Source organism: Eptesicus fuscus, chromosome 22 (genome assembly GCF_027574615.1).
Source record: "Eptesicus fuscus isolate TK198812 chromosome 22, DD_ASM_mEF_20220401, whole genome shotgun sequence".
NCBI classification, from domain to species: domain Eukaryota; kingdom Metazoa; phylum Chordata; class Mammalia; order Chiroptera; family Vespertilionidae; genus Eptesicus; species Eptesicus fuscus.
This window is the reverse complement of record NC_072494.1, coordinates 13,351,937-13,365,576: the sequence shown is the minus strand read 5'-3', so window position 1 is coordinate 13,365,576 and position 13,640 is coordinate 13,351,937. Positions and strand designations below refer to the sequence as shown.

The 13,640-nt window shown below is 44.0% G+C and overlaps 1 protein-coding gene across 2 annotated transcripts in view; it reads right to left on the bottom strand.

The window, feature by feature from the left end:
* Positions 1–578: 578 nt before the first annotated feature.
* POGZ (pogo transposable element derived with ZNF domain) overlaps positions 579–13,640 on the bottom strand; it is a 40,978-nt gene continuing 27,916 nt past the window's right edge. For both annotated transcript variants that reach the window (XM_028154304.2, XM_054712014.1), the window contains exons 8-19: positions 11,528–11,634; positions 10,152–10,489; positions 9,619–9,773; positions 6,604–6,704; positions 5,998–6,144; positions 4,317–4,451; positions 4,053–4,222; positions 3,757–3,897; positions 3,100–3,156; positions 2,702–2,814; positions 2,414–2,438; positions 579–2,281 (exon numbers count right to left, since the gene is read on the bottom strand). In XM_028154304.2, coding sequence (XP_028010105.2) covers positions 610–2,281; positions 2,414–2,438; positions 2,702–2,814; positions 3,100–3,156; positions 3,757–3,897; positions 4,053–4,222; positions 4,317–4,451; positions 5,998–6,144; positions 6,604–6,704; positions 9,619–9,773; positions 10,152–10,489; positions 11,528–11,634 — 3,161 coding nt within the window. In that variant the 3' untranslated portion in view covers positions 579–609. The remainder of the gene's footprint in view (positions 2,282–2,413; positions 2,439–2,701; positions 2,815–3,099; positions 3,157–3,756; positions 3,898–4,052; positions 4,223–4,316; positions 4,452–5,997; positions 6,145–6,603; positions 6,705–9,618; positions 9,774–10,151; positions 10,490–11,527; positions 11,635–13,640) is intronic.

The window sequence follows — 13,640 nt, the reverse complement described above, 5'->3', positions numbered from 1 at the left end:
CTCTGGAGAGGGAAGGTAAGAAAGGAGAAGGAAGAGAGAGTTCAGTGGGATTTTTTCCATTTTCATTTTTATATAAAAGTGTTAAGACCACAATGAAAAAAGTTTATCCATATATATAATAAACCAGTTTGTGAGCTACAATTTTTCTTTCCCATCTTCAGAAATGTTCTCAAATTGACAATGGTTGGATAGCATCATGCCCAGACATTGGCCACACAGTAAAACAAACCAGATGTACTATAATACAATTGAGGTAAAAGGGGAAACAAAAAAAATTAACATTTGTCCACAAAGGATTTTTTTTCTTTTCTTGTTTTGTCAGAAAAATACCAAACACAGTGATTTCAATTTTTTTAAAAATTCACAAAAACCTGTTCTCATCATAAATGAATGACCAACGGGCCAGCTCCTCAGATGTGATTACTATTGGTTTTCCTAATAATCCACAAATCCACAGGGAAGTATAAGTCAACATCAGGGGCAGTGGTGGCATAAAATTAAAAAATATAAACCAAATACCCCACCTGGTATACCCCCTTTCCCCTAAACCCCTCTACCCTCCCTCACACTTTCCCACCCCCACTTCATACGCCCTCAAGACCCCAACACTCAGATCTCCATCAGATCTAGGTCAGCTTCTTCAAAGCCATAGAAGGACTCGGTCTCGCTTTCACCCTCAAAGAGCTGGTGGAGGCTTTCAGGCTCGGCTGTCTCTTCGGGAGATGACCTGGGTCGGGGGGTGGAAGCTGAGTGCTCCTCCGACTGCTCCCCACTCAGCTTCAGTTGCTCCTCTAGGGAGGCAATTAGCTCCTCCTGCATGTCAGCATTTCTTGTGGGTGAGTTAATGTTGCCGTCAGGGCCCGGCAGAACACTAGCCACAAGGAAGGATCGCTGAACCAGCTCTGGACAGTCCCCAATGACAGCCAGTACCTCGGCCAGCCAGACCACCACCAGTTGCAGCAGGACATCAGAATCACACGCAGTGTCTGCCATTTCCCGAGCCTGCTCCTTCCACTTTTTGTGCAGGAAGTTCTTGACTGTTCGTTTGATGCATACGTCTAATGGCTGGATTTTGGAGCTACAGCCTGCTGGGACCACTGCAGGCAGAGTGCTAGAGGCACTAAGCATAGCCAGCACCTCTTCGGACAGGTGAGTGCGATGACAGTCCATCACGAGCATGCCTTTGCTGCGCTGGCAGGCGGTGTGCTTCTGCCACACTCGGGTTGACCACAGCTCCATGATCTCATCGTCACTGTAGCCGCTTTCCTTTGCCTCTAGCAATATCGAGTCTGGCACATTAGCAGGCCGGTCCATCTGTCCTCGGTAGAAAACCAGGGTGGGGAGGACAGTGCCGTCTGCCAGAATGGCCAGCACCACATCGCACCAAGGTTCCCCTGTGCCCACTGTCTGCAGGGCATTCTCCTTTCGGTCATCGCTGCTCAATACCTCTGTGTCCAGAAACAAGGAGATCTCATCAATGGCCACAATCATAGACAAGGGTAAGTCCTGGTTGTGAATCTGCCGCTGTACAAATTCAATGAAGAGTCCTGCATTCTCTGCTACATCCTTAGGTAGCGTGTGGGCCACGGCACGCCGGGCATGGGGAGTCAAGTGGTGCCGCAGCATGAAACGCACAGCCCACTCGTAAGAGATCTTAAACCCCCCCTCCAAAGAACGCCCTATTTTCGTGGCCTTCTGGAACAAGGTCTCCTCATTGACCGGAAGCTGTTGCTCTCGCTGGGTCAGCACCCACTCAGCCAGTTTCTCTTCTGCCTCGAAGCTCAGATATTTGCCTTCCAGATTCTCCCACTGGGAGGCCTGGAAGCGCCGAAGCCAACGGCGGATGCGTCGCTGCGGGTTTCGGAAGTGTTCGGCTGCCTGTTCTGTATTACAGCACAGGGCAAACAGTACTACTCGAAGCTTCTTCACAGACAGCTGTTCCTTCTTGCCAATCCCACTGCTACTCCCACCCCCTGAGGCTGGCTCAGGTTCCTGGGTGACTGGGCTTCCTTCATCCTGGTCATCAACATTCAGACATTCGGCCTCCTCTGTAGCCAAGGGCGGGAGGGCTAATGGCTGGGGCAGCGTGGGGGTTGGTGGTGGGGTTGCAGTTGAGGCTGGTGATGGGAGTGCCTGGGCCATGGGTGTGAGTAGCTCTTCAGGCTCAGCTGGGGTGGGCTCGGCAGATTTCACAGTGGAAGCTTTATTAGAGGGGAAGGAAGGAGGAGGGTACATATTCTTCAAGTTCCGGTCATTCACCCGGTCACGGGTCTGGCCATGCCTAAAGGGTTCGCAAAGAGAGGAAGAAAAACCTCAGTAAAACCAGGAATACAAAGTAACAGCAGTAATAATAATAATAAAAACCAAACACACCGTAAAACAGAAATTAAACCATGAAGTGAGTTTCTTTTACCTTGAGTGAGACATCCAAGAGAGTGCTATGGAAAAGGAGACAATTAAAAAAAGTTAACTCAGTGAAGAAAAAAGCCTTCTAAAGACAGTGTCTTGGGATTTCAATCAAAAAGGTAAATCTACTGCCTACTCAAGTCTTATATAAACTTCAGGTTAGAATGCTTCCAATTTGTGGAGTAGGCCAAAGCAGTGAATGGGTTAGGGATGCTCCTGATTCATGTAACATTACTTGTATCTCTATCTTTTTTTTTTTTTTTCTTGTCCTGCTAATCCCATCTCTCCTACTTACCTCGTGGCAGAATGCTGCTGGATCTGTGAGAGGGATTGAATACCAAATGCTTGGCCATGGCATCGCCCACAAAGGTAACAAAGGTACAGGAAGTGCAGTACAGCTTGATTCCGCTGAGAAAGAGCCAAGAGTACAGAAGTCACGTACAGCAGTGAACGCAGAGCGTTAAGCCTTGAGGCTTAAGAAAGGAGTGTCCTTCCTTCTCTCTCAAATTGATTCACACACCCACCCATCCCAAAACAGTTAACCTTTTGCACTCGGATGTCGAGTGTGACTCGACACGGTTAGCATTAGAATAAAGGAATCGAGAAAAAAAAGCGAGTGCAAAGGGTTAAAAAGGATCTAATGTACCCGTCAAAACGTCAAAATTCAGAGACCATCAGCAAGTTTTCCCTTACCTCACAGAATTTTTAAATAAAGCCAAATACTTGGAGCTCTTCCGTGGAACATGATTGCTGAGAAAGACAAAAAGTGGTATGAGTTACAGGGTTCTGCTGGTTAAACAGAGATCACCAGCCACTGACAATGACCCAACAAAAAGATGCCTCTTGCCCTGGCCAGGTAACTTAGTCAATTGGAGCATCATCCCGGTTGGGGTGCAACTGATATTTCTCTCACATGGATATTTCTCTCACATGGATATTTCTCCCTTTCACAAAAAAAAAAAAAAAAACAACAACCAAAAAAATCCTTCAATCCATCCTAACCTCAAATGGTGCCAGTTTTCCTGTGGGGCGGGGGGTTAGGATTAGGGTCTACGAAAATGCACACAGTGATTGCGAGGGCCTGGGGCTGGACCCAGAGCTGCAATTCTAACAAGCTTCCGTATGGTGCTGCTGGTCCTTGAACCACAATTTGAGTAGAAGGTTCCACAAAATCAGAGCACAGCCCATTGAAGTCAAATGAACATGGGCTGGCCTCTCATTCTGCTCCGAGAGATGGACAAACAGCTCTAAGAACTGAAGGAAAAAACATACTATAAAAACAGGGGAGGGAATAGAGAGTTCTGCGAATCTGAACTCCCAGACAGAAACAGAGGTTTAATCGTGACTTACTTGATCATGTGATTGGCATAAGCTCGAGAACAGCAGGTGCTATAGCGACACAGAGAGCAGTGAACATACGTAGGAAAATGGTTTGGGAAATCTGGGATCTCAAAGCTGCACTCCAGACACGTCTGCCGGCCCATGACACTCCTGTCAAGAAACAAGGAAGATAGATGATCATAAACTGCCTCTGGGCACCCACATTGTGAGGACTTTAGAGGACAGACCCTACTAAAGGCTACCAGGCCACACTGGGTGAGGAATAGCCGTGCCCCCCGCCCGGGCCTCTAGAGAAAGGCACTGACATTTTCCTAACAGCTCTCTTCTGGACGTTGCGCTGGACGGGGGGATAAAGGAAGACTGGCAGAGGTTCCGTTGACGAGGTCAGTGGTCCTGCCTCCTGCAAGGTGCTGGGCGGAGCGTCACTGGAGACAGGAAGAGTTCGTGGCTGCCCTCGGGAAGCCCGGATTGTCACCTGTGGGTCAAGGGGAGGAACAATTAGACATCAGATACTGAAACTCTCTATTCCTCTCCTGAATCTGCAAAGGAAATGTTGACAATCCCTTTACCTTGGTGCCTGGTTTCAAGCCTTCCAGCTGCTTGGGTTTACGGAAGGTTTTATGGTGCTGAAGCTTGTGTTCAATTTTGTCCTTGGCAAAGAGAAACTGCAGCCGGCATTTGTTGCAGTGATAGACGTTCCTCTTCTGAGGGGGAAAGAAAGAAACTCTTTTACCTCTTCCCAGTGAATTTTCTTCCCTGAGGAGAAGGTAGATCAACGCCAACCATACTATTCTGCACATCTTTCTGCTGACGCACAGCAGGCACAGCCTACCACTGAGAATCATCACCTCCCATTCTCCCAAAGGAAGGTGGACTCAAAGCCAGGACCACTAGGTCCTCAAACCATCTCTTCCCGACTTGCTTTAATAATCTGGATGAGTGGCTCAAGCTCTACTTGTCCATACTTTATATTTACAATGTGGACACTGTTATTTATTTTTATTGATTTCAGAGAGGAAGGAAGGAGAGAGAAACATCAATGATGAGAGAGAATCACTGATCAGCTGCCTCCTGCACGCCCCCTGGGGCTTGAGCCTGCAACCCAGGCATGTGCCCTGGCCGGGAATCTAACCGGGGACCTACTGGGGTTCATGGGTAAATGCTCAACCACTGAGCCACAATGGCTAAGCTCTTTAAAAAAGAAAAGAAAATGTACATGGTAAAAAAAAAATCATACTTTTTACTCTGTAAGATTGTTTTCAACTCTGATCCTTAGTCCCCGTCCACAAAAACAACTTACCAGCTTCTTGGGTTTCTTTCATGGACAACCGTGTTACAAACACATACCTCTCCCATCACCACCTCCCTGCTTTTCCTTTCTTTGACAACAAAAATGATAGTACTTTTCTATACTTTGCTCTTTTTCCTCTTAACACATCAATCTGTACAAATATGCCTCCGGTGAGACAGACCAGTGTGAAGATTCAGAGTGCTGTGTACTGAAGTCCTTTGACGACAGGATCCAAGTCTATGACTTTCTTCCCTAGGAGGCCGTGTAACGTCAGCTGAGTTACCAGTGACACTCTCTATGCTGCTGTTTGAAAATACGTACATTTGTGGTGGATTGTCAGCAGTCACTGCTGTGCAAATGAATGTACGGGTCTAACGGTATTTACAAGTGAGGGTGTTGGCGTGTTTGTACACACGTGTGAACATTAAGCACAGCAGTCCAGGACTGAAAAACCTCTTTGATAGCTTCCCAATGACTTATTTTCATGTTGAAATTCCTTTTCATGGCTTACCAGGTTCTCCATAATCTATCTGTTCCCTACTGCCAACCTTCCTGTCCCTGCACTTCACACTGAATTTCTTTCGATTCCCTGAACCTCCATACTCTGGCTCTGTGCCTCTGAGCACAGTTTAATTCCACTTCACCTGCTCATCCTTCCTCAACCTTCAGGTCTTGCATACCCTTCTCCTAGATGCTTACTAGACTTTCAGGATAGGTACATGCTTTTCTGTGTTCTGTATCTCCTCTAACACGACATTTTTCATGCTTTATTGTACTGTTTAGTTATCTTGTTTGCCAGTAAACTGCTAAGCCCAGTGCAATGTATATAAACGAAATTCAATAAACTTACAAACACATATACATTCTTTTCTATCAAAATTATTTGTCTAGCTCAGCTCGGGCCCTAGCAACCATACATTTTAAAAATAAGAACATGGCAATGGCTTGGTGCCAGGTACCTGGTGCCTCATGTAATGCTGTTGGAATGCGTTGCCATTTTTGAAGACCTTCAGGCAGTACGGGCACAGCAGATGCCGAGTGTCCTCATGGATCATCCGAAAATGGACATCTACCTCGGAGTAGAGTGAGGAGCGATACTGACACACCTGAGTCACACAAGAAGGAAAGTAAGCTAAGAATGAAGCAAACGACTGGGGCCATAAAAAAGAGGTAGCAACAAAAACGTTAAAATATGAAAATAAAATTCCTTAAATGTATAGATCAAATCATATTTCTGACTTTGTGATAGATTCAGCCGTGAATTAAGATAAAAATGAGGAAGGACAGGAACGTCTGAGAACAATTTGTGTTCTTTGACTAAGAGGAGCAAAGTTTTCTCTGATAGTCTCCAAAGGGCAAGTTCACTTAGCACATGTGTATGTTCCTTTATGTTTTTCTCCCGCATGAATAATCCTGAAAACAGAACCTGTGCTTACTATTTCTTCTGCATCTCGCAGTGTTCCTAAAACTGAGTGTGTGTGGTGTTCAGCACTGGTCCTGAGTGGATTCTTTGTATTTAGCCTGAGAGCAAAATGGCTAAAACTCTCTAGGGAGAAAGATAATACCTGGCAAACATAAGGCATCTCTCCAGGCTTATGAGTATCCTTCATATGCTGCAGAAATAGTGGCTCACTCTCAAATGCCCACTCACAGATCTTGCACTTGGCTGTAAGAAGAAAAATAATCAATAAATTCACCTGGAAATAAGACCAAAGTCCTCCTGACTTATTCTATTTTCTGAGTTCTGTATCTTCCTTTTTCCATAGTTAGAAAATCATCGTCTTTCTTTAAAATGGTTCCACCTTAATATATGTGTTGCTGATAAAACTAACCATATCTCTAGCTCAGACTTCTTACCAAAGCTCCATTCTAGGTTTTGAATTATCTGCAAGACCTTTCTAATTGGATATTCTACCATCAACTCTAACTTAAGAGCAGCATTCTGCTGCTTCCCATTGTTGTCCTTCTCACTACCCCACCTCTTCCTCAGCTCAAAATTTAGGCCCTGGCTGGTTTGGCTCAGTGGACAGAGCATCGGCCTATGGACTGAGGATCCCAGGTTGGATTCCGGTCAGGGGCACATGCCTGGGTTGCAGGCTCGAATCCCCAGTAGGGGGTGTGCAGGAGGCAGCTGATCAACGATTCTCTTTCATCATTGATGTTTCTGTCTCTCTCCCTCTCACTTCCTCTCTGAAATCAATAAAAATATATTTTTAAAAATTTAGGCACCATCTCTGACCCTATACTCGTGTTTTCACCATTATTTCAAAATGCATCTAGGAATTGTCACTTCTCCAATCTCATAGGCAAAAACTTGGTAGAAGCCCATATGATTTCCTACACTTATCAGCTAAATTCCAATTCCTTCTATTTCACCAACAAATACAAGACCTATTTTTGCATATCATTACCAAATCAATTCTTTCAAATACTACATTGCTTAATTATTTTGCTTAAGGTTAGACAATGATTATCTCCAATGAATAATTCGACAAACATTTATTGAACATCTTAAATCAGTACAAATAAGAATTTGTCCTAAAAAAACCAAGACTCATGAACAGAAGTTCTTGGCTTGTTATGAGTTATTATAGCAATAACAAATTTAAGATAACTTTGCAATTGCCCATTTTGTCAAGCTTATAAGGCTGCAATTCCACACCAGCCAGGGCTATTTTTCTTTTCTTTCTTTTTTTTTTTAAATTTAAGTATACTAGGTATACAATATTAGTTTCAGGTGTATCATATAGTGATTCAACATTTATATACCTTACAATGTGATCATCACACTGAGTCTAGCAATCATCCGTCATCATGCAAACTTACCAAAATATTAAAAATCTGTTCTTTAATAGGAAAAAAGTTAAATATCTCATTAATTTTAAAATTGTGATTACGTGCTAAAATAACTATTTTGGGTATGAGTTTAATACATTATTAAAATTAATTTTAGGTTTTTATAACGATTTAAAACGGCTATTTAAAAAATTTAATTATATATGTTGTTCACATTATATTTCTTTGACCAGTACTAGTCTAAGCCACTCATGGCAATCCCATTGCCCTTGCAAATATAACCAAGGCCAAGGAGATAAAAGGGAAAGCAATTCTGCCTTGTAAGACATAGATTCAGGGAAGACACAGGAAGATATGGTTTCTTCTTCATCTGCACAATTTTGTGTCTGAATGAAACACCTGAGACTAACACAGCCAGAGACAAGAGAAATGTTAAGAAGCAGAACACTCAAGTTCTGGGCCTGCAGTTCTCTCAGTTAAAATGATAGAAAGGATGTCCTTATTGTTCAATTATTTAAGTCAAGGTTTTTAATTTGTAGCAAAAGCATCCAGATCTTATGCATATTTTTGGTCTTTATGCCTTTGCTCGCTTTTCCCATCATGTAAAAGTTTTCCTTACTCATTACCATCAATTTAAATCCTTCTTGTATTTAAAGACCCCAAAAACTTAAGATGACTTTCTGTGATCTGGCCACAAGGACCTATCTGTTCCCTTTTCTGATCTATTTCACTTACTCTTGGTGAAACATATAACACATATTTACAATAAATATACTATGTTGTGCTCACATTTCCCTATATTTACATAATTTTTATATCTTCAACACAACTAGAAATCCCTTAAAGGACACAGGAAATATTCTAGAAGACTGGGATCAAATTCTCACAATGTCACCTTACTGAGGTGTATGGTCTTCAGTAAATAACTAAATTTTTTTAAAGCACCGTCTCAATTGTAAAGTGCTTTATAATAAACACTAGTAGCCCATTTGCAGGAAGAATCCTGCAAGTGGCCGCTGCGGCCACATGCGCTGCTGTTGAGGCCACCGCGCCTGCACCAGCGCGCTGCTGCCGCCCGCCCCACCCGGGCTTTCCCTCTGGCAGCCACCTTGCTTTCCGCTTTTCCTCCCTCTTCCTTCTAAGTTGTCTTCAGTCTTCACTCCTCCCTCCCTCAGCGTATGCAAATTAACCGCCATCTTTGTTGGGTAATTTGCACACTCGCCCTGATTTGCTGGTGGGCGTGGCTTTGGCTGGTGGGCGTGGCTTGGGCGTAGCGAAGGTGCAGTCAATTTGTATATTACTATTTTATTAGGTAGGATTATCTTTTATCCTCCGTAAAATCTATCAGGGGACAAACTAAAACCAAGGTTCAAATAGAAAATAAACCCACTACATGTATCTCTCTCCAGTGGTCCTAAGCCAAAGTCCCTAATTCAGGATCTAGCACTGAACTCAATTCATGCTGAACAGAACAGAACTCAGGCTTGAAAGAAAACAGGGCAAGCGAAGTAATGAAATCACTACGAATATGCAAACAACTTCCTCTACACTGTCACCCACATATAAATATAACCAGCTCCCCCTAGTGCCATCTATAATACTAAAAGCGTAATATGCTAATTAGACCGGACAGCCAAACAGCAGAACGATGGTCCAGACGACCTTCAGGATGAAACCGGGGCTGCGAGGGCTGAGCCCCTTGCACGAATTTCGTGCATCAGGCCTCTAAGTTCAATGATAAAGAGCTAAGTATATCCTTAGGATTTAAGAGTTTCCAAACTTACTAGTTGATTCATAAGGACTATGAACATTTTCCAAGTGGCACTGGAGCTGGAAGGGAGTGGAAAACTGGCGATAACAGTGTTGGCAGATAGTATGACCATCCACTTCACCATTCTGCTGATCAAGTTCTACATGGTGCTTCATATGGTTCATGAATCTGTAGTACAGCGCAAAGGGAAAGTACAGAAAACATTTAAAACCAGTAGCCTTGGAGACATGTAACAGCAGAATCACAGAACAGATATTACCTGCTCCTCCTCCCTCCACTTCCTCTGTTAACCCAGAAAAGGGTTCTTGCAATTAAGATTTCTGTGGAAGGAGACACACTGGTCTCCCTTATCTTTTAATTGGTCTCCCAGTTATCTTTTATTTATTACCACAATATGTCCTGCTATAGTACTAGCTCTTGATTTAATGCTAATCCTTAGCCCAGACTGGATAATAGGGCAATTCTCCAAAGAGAAAGACTTAAACATGTAAGAAAAATTCAGTCTTGTCTTGTCCAAGGTAACATCCAAGGCTCTTTAACACTTACCGAATGTTGTTTTTTAGCCTCTTGGTACAATGTGGGCATCGGAAAGATGTAGCGACCTTAGGGAAGTTTGTGAGTTGGGCTACTTTGCCACCGTCCCGTCCATAGTAGAAGTCATCTACTAGCATAATGAGCTTGGTCTGGACAGCATCACCCACGCTCTCATTTGGCTCTGGTCCTTTGGTAGGTGGTGACAGAGCAGGAATAGGTGTTGAAGAGGGTGTGGAAGCAACAGGAACTGTTTTCTCAGGGGATGAGGGCTTTGCTGCTGATGGGACATTGGGTTCTGAATCCAGAGACTTCCCTTTCTTCTGGAAGTCAACCATTTCTGGGCAGCAGTACTATAAAGAAAGAAGACACCTGATCATTCTGGTTACCCTGGAGATAGGGTGTGCTAACTCCCCAGCTTCACTAACAGTCATTGGTAAGCTGGGTTCTAGGTGGTCTCATCCAGCTTTCACCCTCAAGATTTCTATAGCATTTCCAAGTGTCACCCTTTTTCTGTGTACTAGAGGCCCAGTGCACGGATTCGTGCACCAGTGGGGTGTGGCCTGCAGGGGGGTCGGTCCAAAACTGGCAGTCCAACAGCGCCTGCAGCTCCTGCCTGCTGCTCCCGCACATCTCAGCCCTGCTGCGCCTGCCACGGGCTCGCGCCCAGTCAGTCCCCATAGTGGTGCTCGCCAGCCATGAGCCCTGCCTCTGGCACCTGTCAGTCAGCTGAGCGGCACTCCTGCTGTGGGAGCACAGTGACCACCAGGGGGAAGCTCCTGCGTTGAGTGTCTGCCCCGTGGTGGTCAGTGCGTGTCATAGCGACCAGTCAACCGGTTGTTCGGTCGCTTAGGCTTTTATATAGATAGATATGTATTTACAGCCACATGCCACTCCAAACACCTTATCTTGTACTTCTTCTTGCTTTAGTTTCTTTAATCACTCACTAACATAACTTGGTCCTAAGCTCTCTGGCAGGAAGACGTTCCAACCTTTCCATCAGGACTAATACAAAAAAACCAGAAAGGTTAGAAATGGGAACTGATTTAACATCTCCTGATTCATCAATGACACATAAGCAGAAAATGAACTGAGGCCAAGTTGGTTTGAGTTCTGGTTATCTAACAAACCTGACCTGCGCAATTTCAAAATCTAGCACAACTAAGGAATTAAGGTTGCATATGTTCTGATCTATTTGAGGGACATTAAATGTATCCTATGACATCCCACAGTATATAACTCTTCTAAAACAGTCCAAAAGACAAAGCAGCACTTTAAAAAGCTTCCAAGTCATTTTAAAATCCCTGCTTCACAAGCTCCCTTTGCGACAGGAGGCATACAGTGAGTGGTGGCTTTTTAAATCGAATCCCATCACAGGTGATATCACTTACACACATGTGACCTCTCAAAGCTTCAGTTACACGGAATTGAGCATTACACCGTGGACACATTTTCCGGCCACCATCTTGGAGATCAAACGCAGGGATGGAAGAGGTCACTGGAAGAAGAGAGAAGCATTGAAAAGCTTAATAAGATGATACTGGATAATATTACTGGCCTTTTGGGAAAAGGTTACACTCCCTGAGATGCATATCAAGGTTGGTAGGCAAGCATGAGAGATCACCATGAGGGTCATTCCTTTTACTATTCTTCTAACTCTAGGTCACGGGTCAGTAAATTACGCCTGGGCTCATAGACCAAATCCAGCCAGCTGTCAGTTTCTATTTGGTCCATGAGCTAAGAATGATTTTTTTTTTTCTTGATTATGGTAAAAGACACATAACATACAATTTATTTCTTAAGCAATCTTAAGTGTACAGTTGTGTTAAGTACATTCCCAATGTTGTGCAAGCAATCTCCAGAAGTCTTTTCATCTTGCAAAAATAAATCTGTATACCCACTAACTCCCCATTCCCCACTCTGTCTAGTCCCTGGCAACCACCATGAATCTGACTACTCTAGGTACGCCACATAAGTGGAATCATACAGTACTTGTCCTTTTGTGACTGGCTCATTTAACATCATGTCCTCAAGGTTCATGACTGTTGTAGCATTTGTCAGAATTTCTTCCTTTTTAAGGCTGAACAATATACCATTTTACATATATACCACATTTTATTTATTCATAGGTTGAAGGACATCTGAGATGCTCCCACCTCTTGGCTATTATGAATAATCTATCTATATAAAAGGTTAAGTGACCAACCGTCCGTCTGTCCAGCTGGTACACCTGATGTGCACTGGCATTGACTGGCGCATGCGCGATACATATCAACCTCTTGCTAGTGCCAATCGCATGCGCGTTTCAATATGTCACTGTTGATTGTGAACTTGGTTTTTTTTTTTTTTTAAATATATTTTATTGATTTTTCACAGAGAGGAAGGGAGAGGGATAGAAAGCCAGAAACATCGATCAGCTGCCTCCTGCACACCCCCCACTGGGGATGTGCCCGCAACCAAGGTACATGCCCTTGACCGGAATCGAACCTGGGACCCTTCAGTCCGCAGGCCGACGCTCTATCCACTGAGCCAAACCGGTTTTGGCTGAACTTGGTTTTTATTGACATTCAACATGAACCACATCGCGATTTATTCAACCGTCAGACGGACTGGCTGGTACATATGACATACACTGGCAATTTAACGGGATCAGGCTGAAACTGACTCTCTGACATCCCCAGAGGGGTCCAAGATTGTGAGAGGGTGCAGGCCAGGCTGAGGGACCCCACTGGTGCATGATTGGGTCCAGGGAGGGACGCAGGAGGTTGGCCAGCTGGGAGGGACCGCAGGAGGGCTCCAGGGCGTGTCCAGCCCATCTCACTCAGTCCTGATTGGCCGGACCCCAGGAGCAAGCTAACCTAACAGTCGGAGTGTCTGCCCCCTGGTGGTCAGTGCACATCACAGCAAGTGGTTGAGAGGCCTTAGCATATCATTAGCGTATTATGCTTTGATTGGTTGAACGGGCGACTAGACTATTGGACAGTTAGCATATTAGTCTTTTATTATATACTAGTGGCCCAGTGCACGAATTCGTGCACATTGAAAGAAAATTAATTAGAAGAAATATTTTACTATCGCTATTCACCCTTTCTCTGTAATAGAAGTGTTGACCAAATTCAAGATCGACAATGACAGATCGAAACACATGCATGCGATTGGTGTCAACCAGAGCTTTATATGTATCGCACATGAACAAGTCAACTTAGCCTTTTATAGATATGAACTTGCAAAATTAGACCTGCTTTCTGATTTAGCTAAACTTTCTCCAGCTTAGTGAAGCACCCCAACTTCTCTTTCAGGTAATTGTCAGCAACACAGCAGTAAATATCAACATGAAGCAGATTATAGATCATGCAGGAAGAACAAAGGGTAAAATATTTAGCTACAGCGTTTTGACTATATTTTGTGCAGTGAGAAAACCTGAAGTCATTTTCAAGGCCAACCATTTCTTACTACTTTTCAATCTAAGCTTTCTAAATTTCCGTTTTCTGGCTAATGAACAGA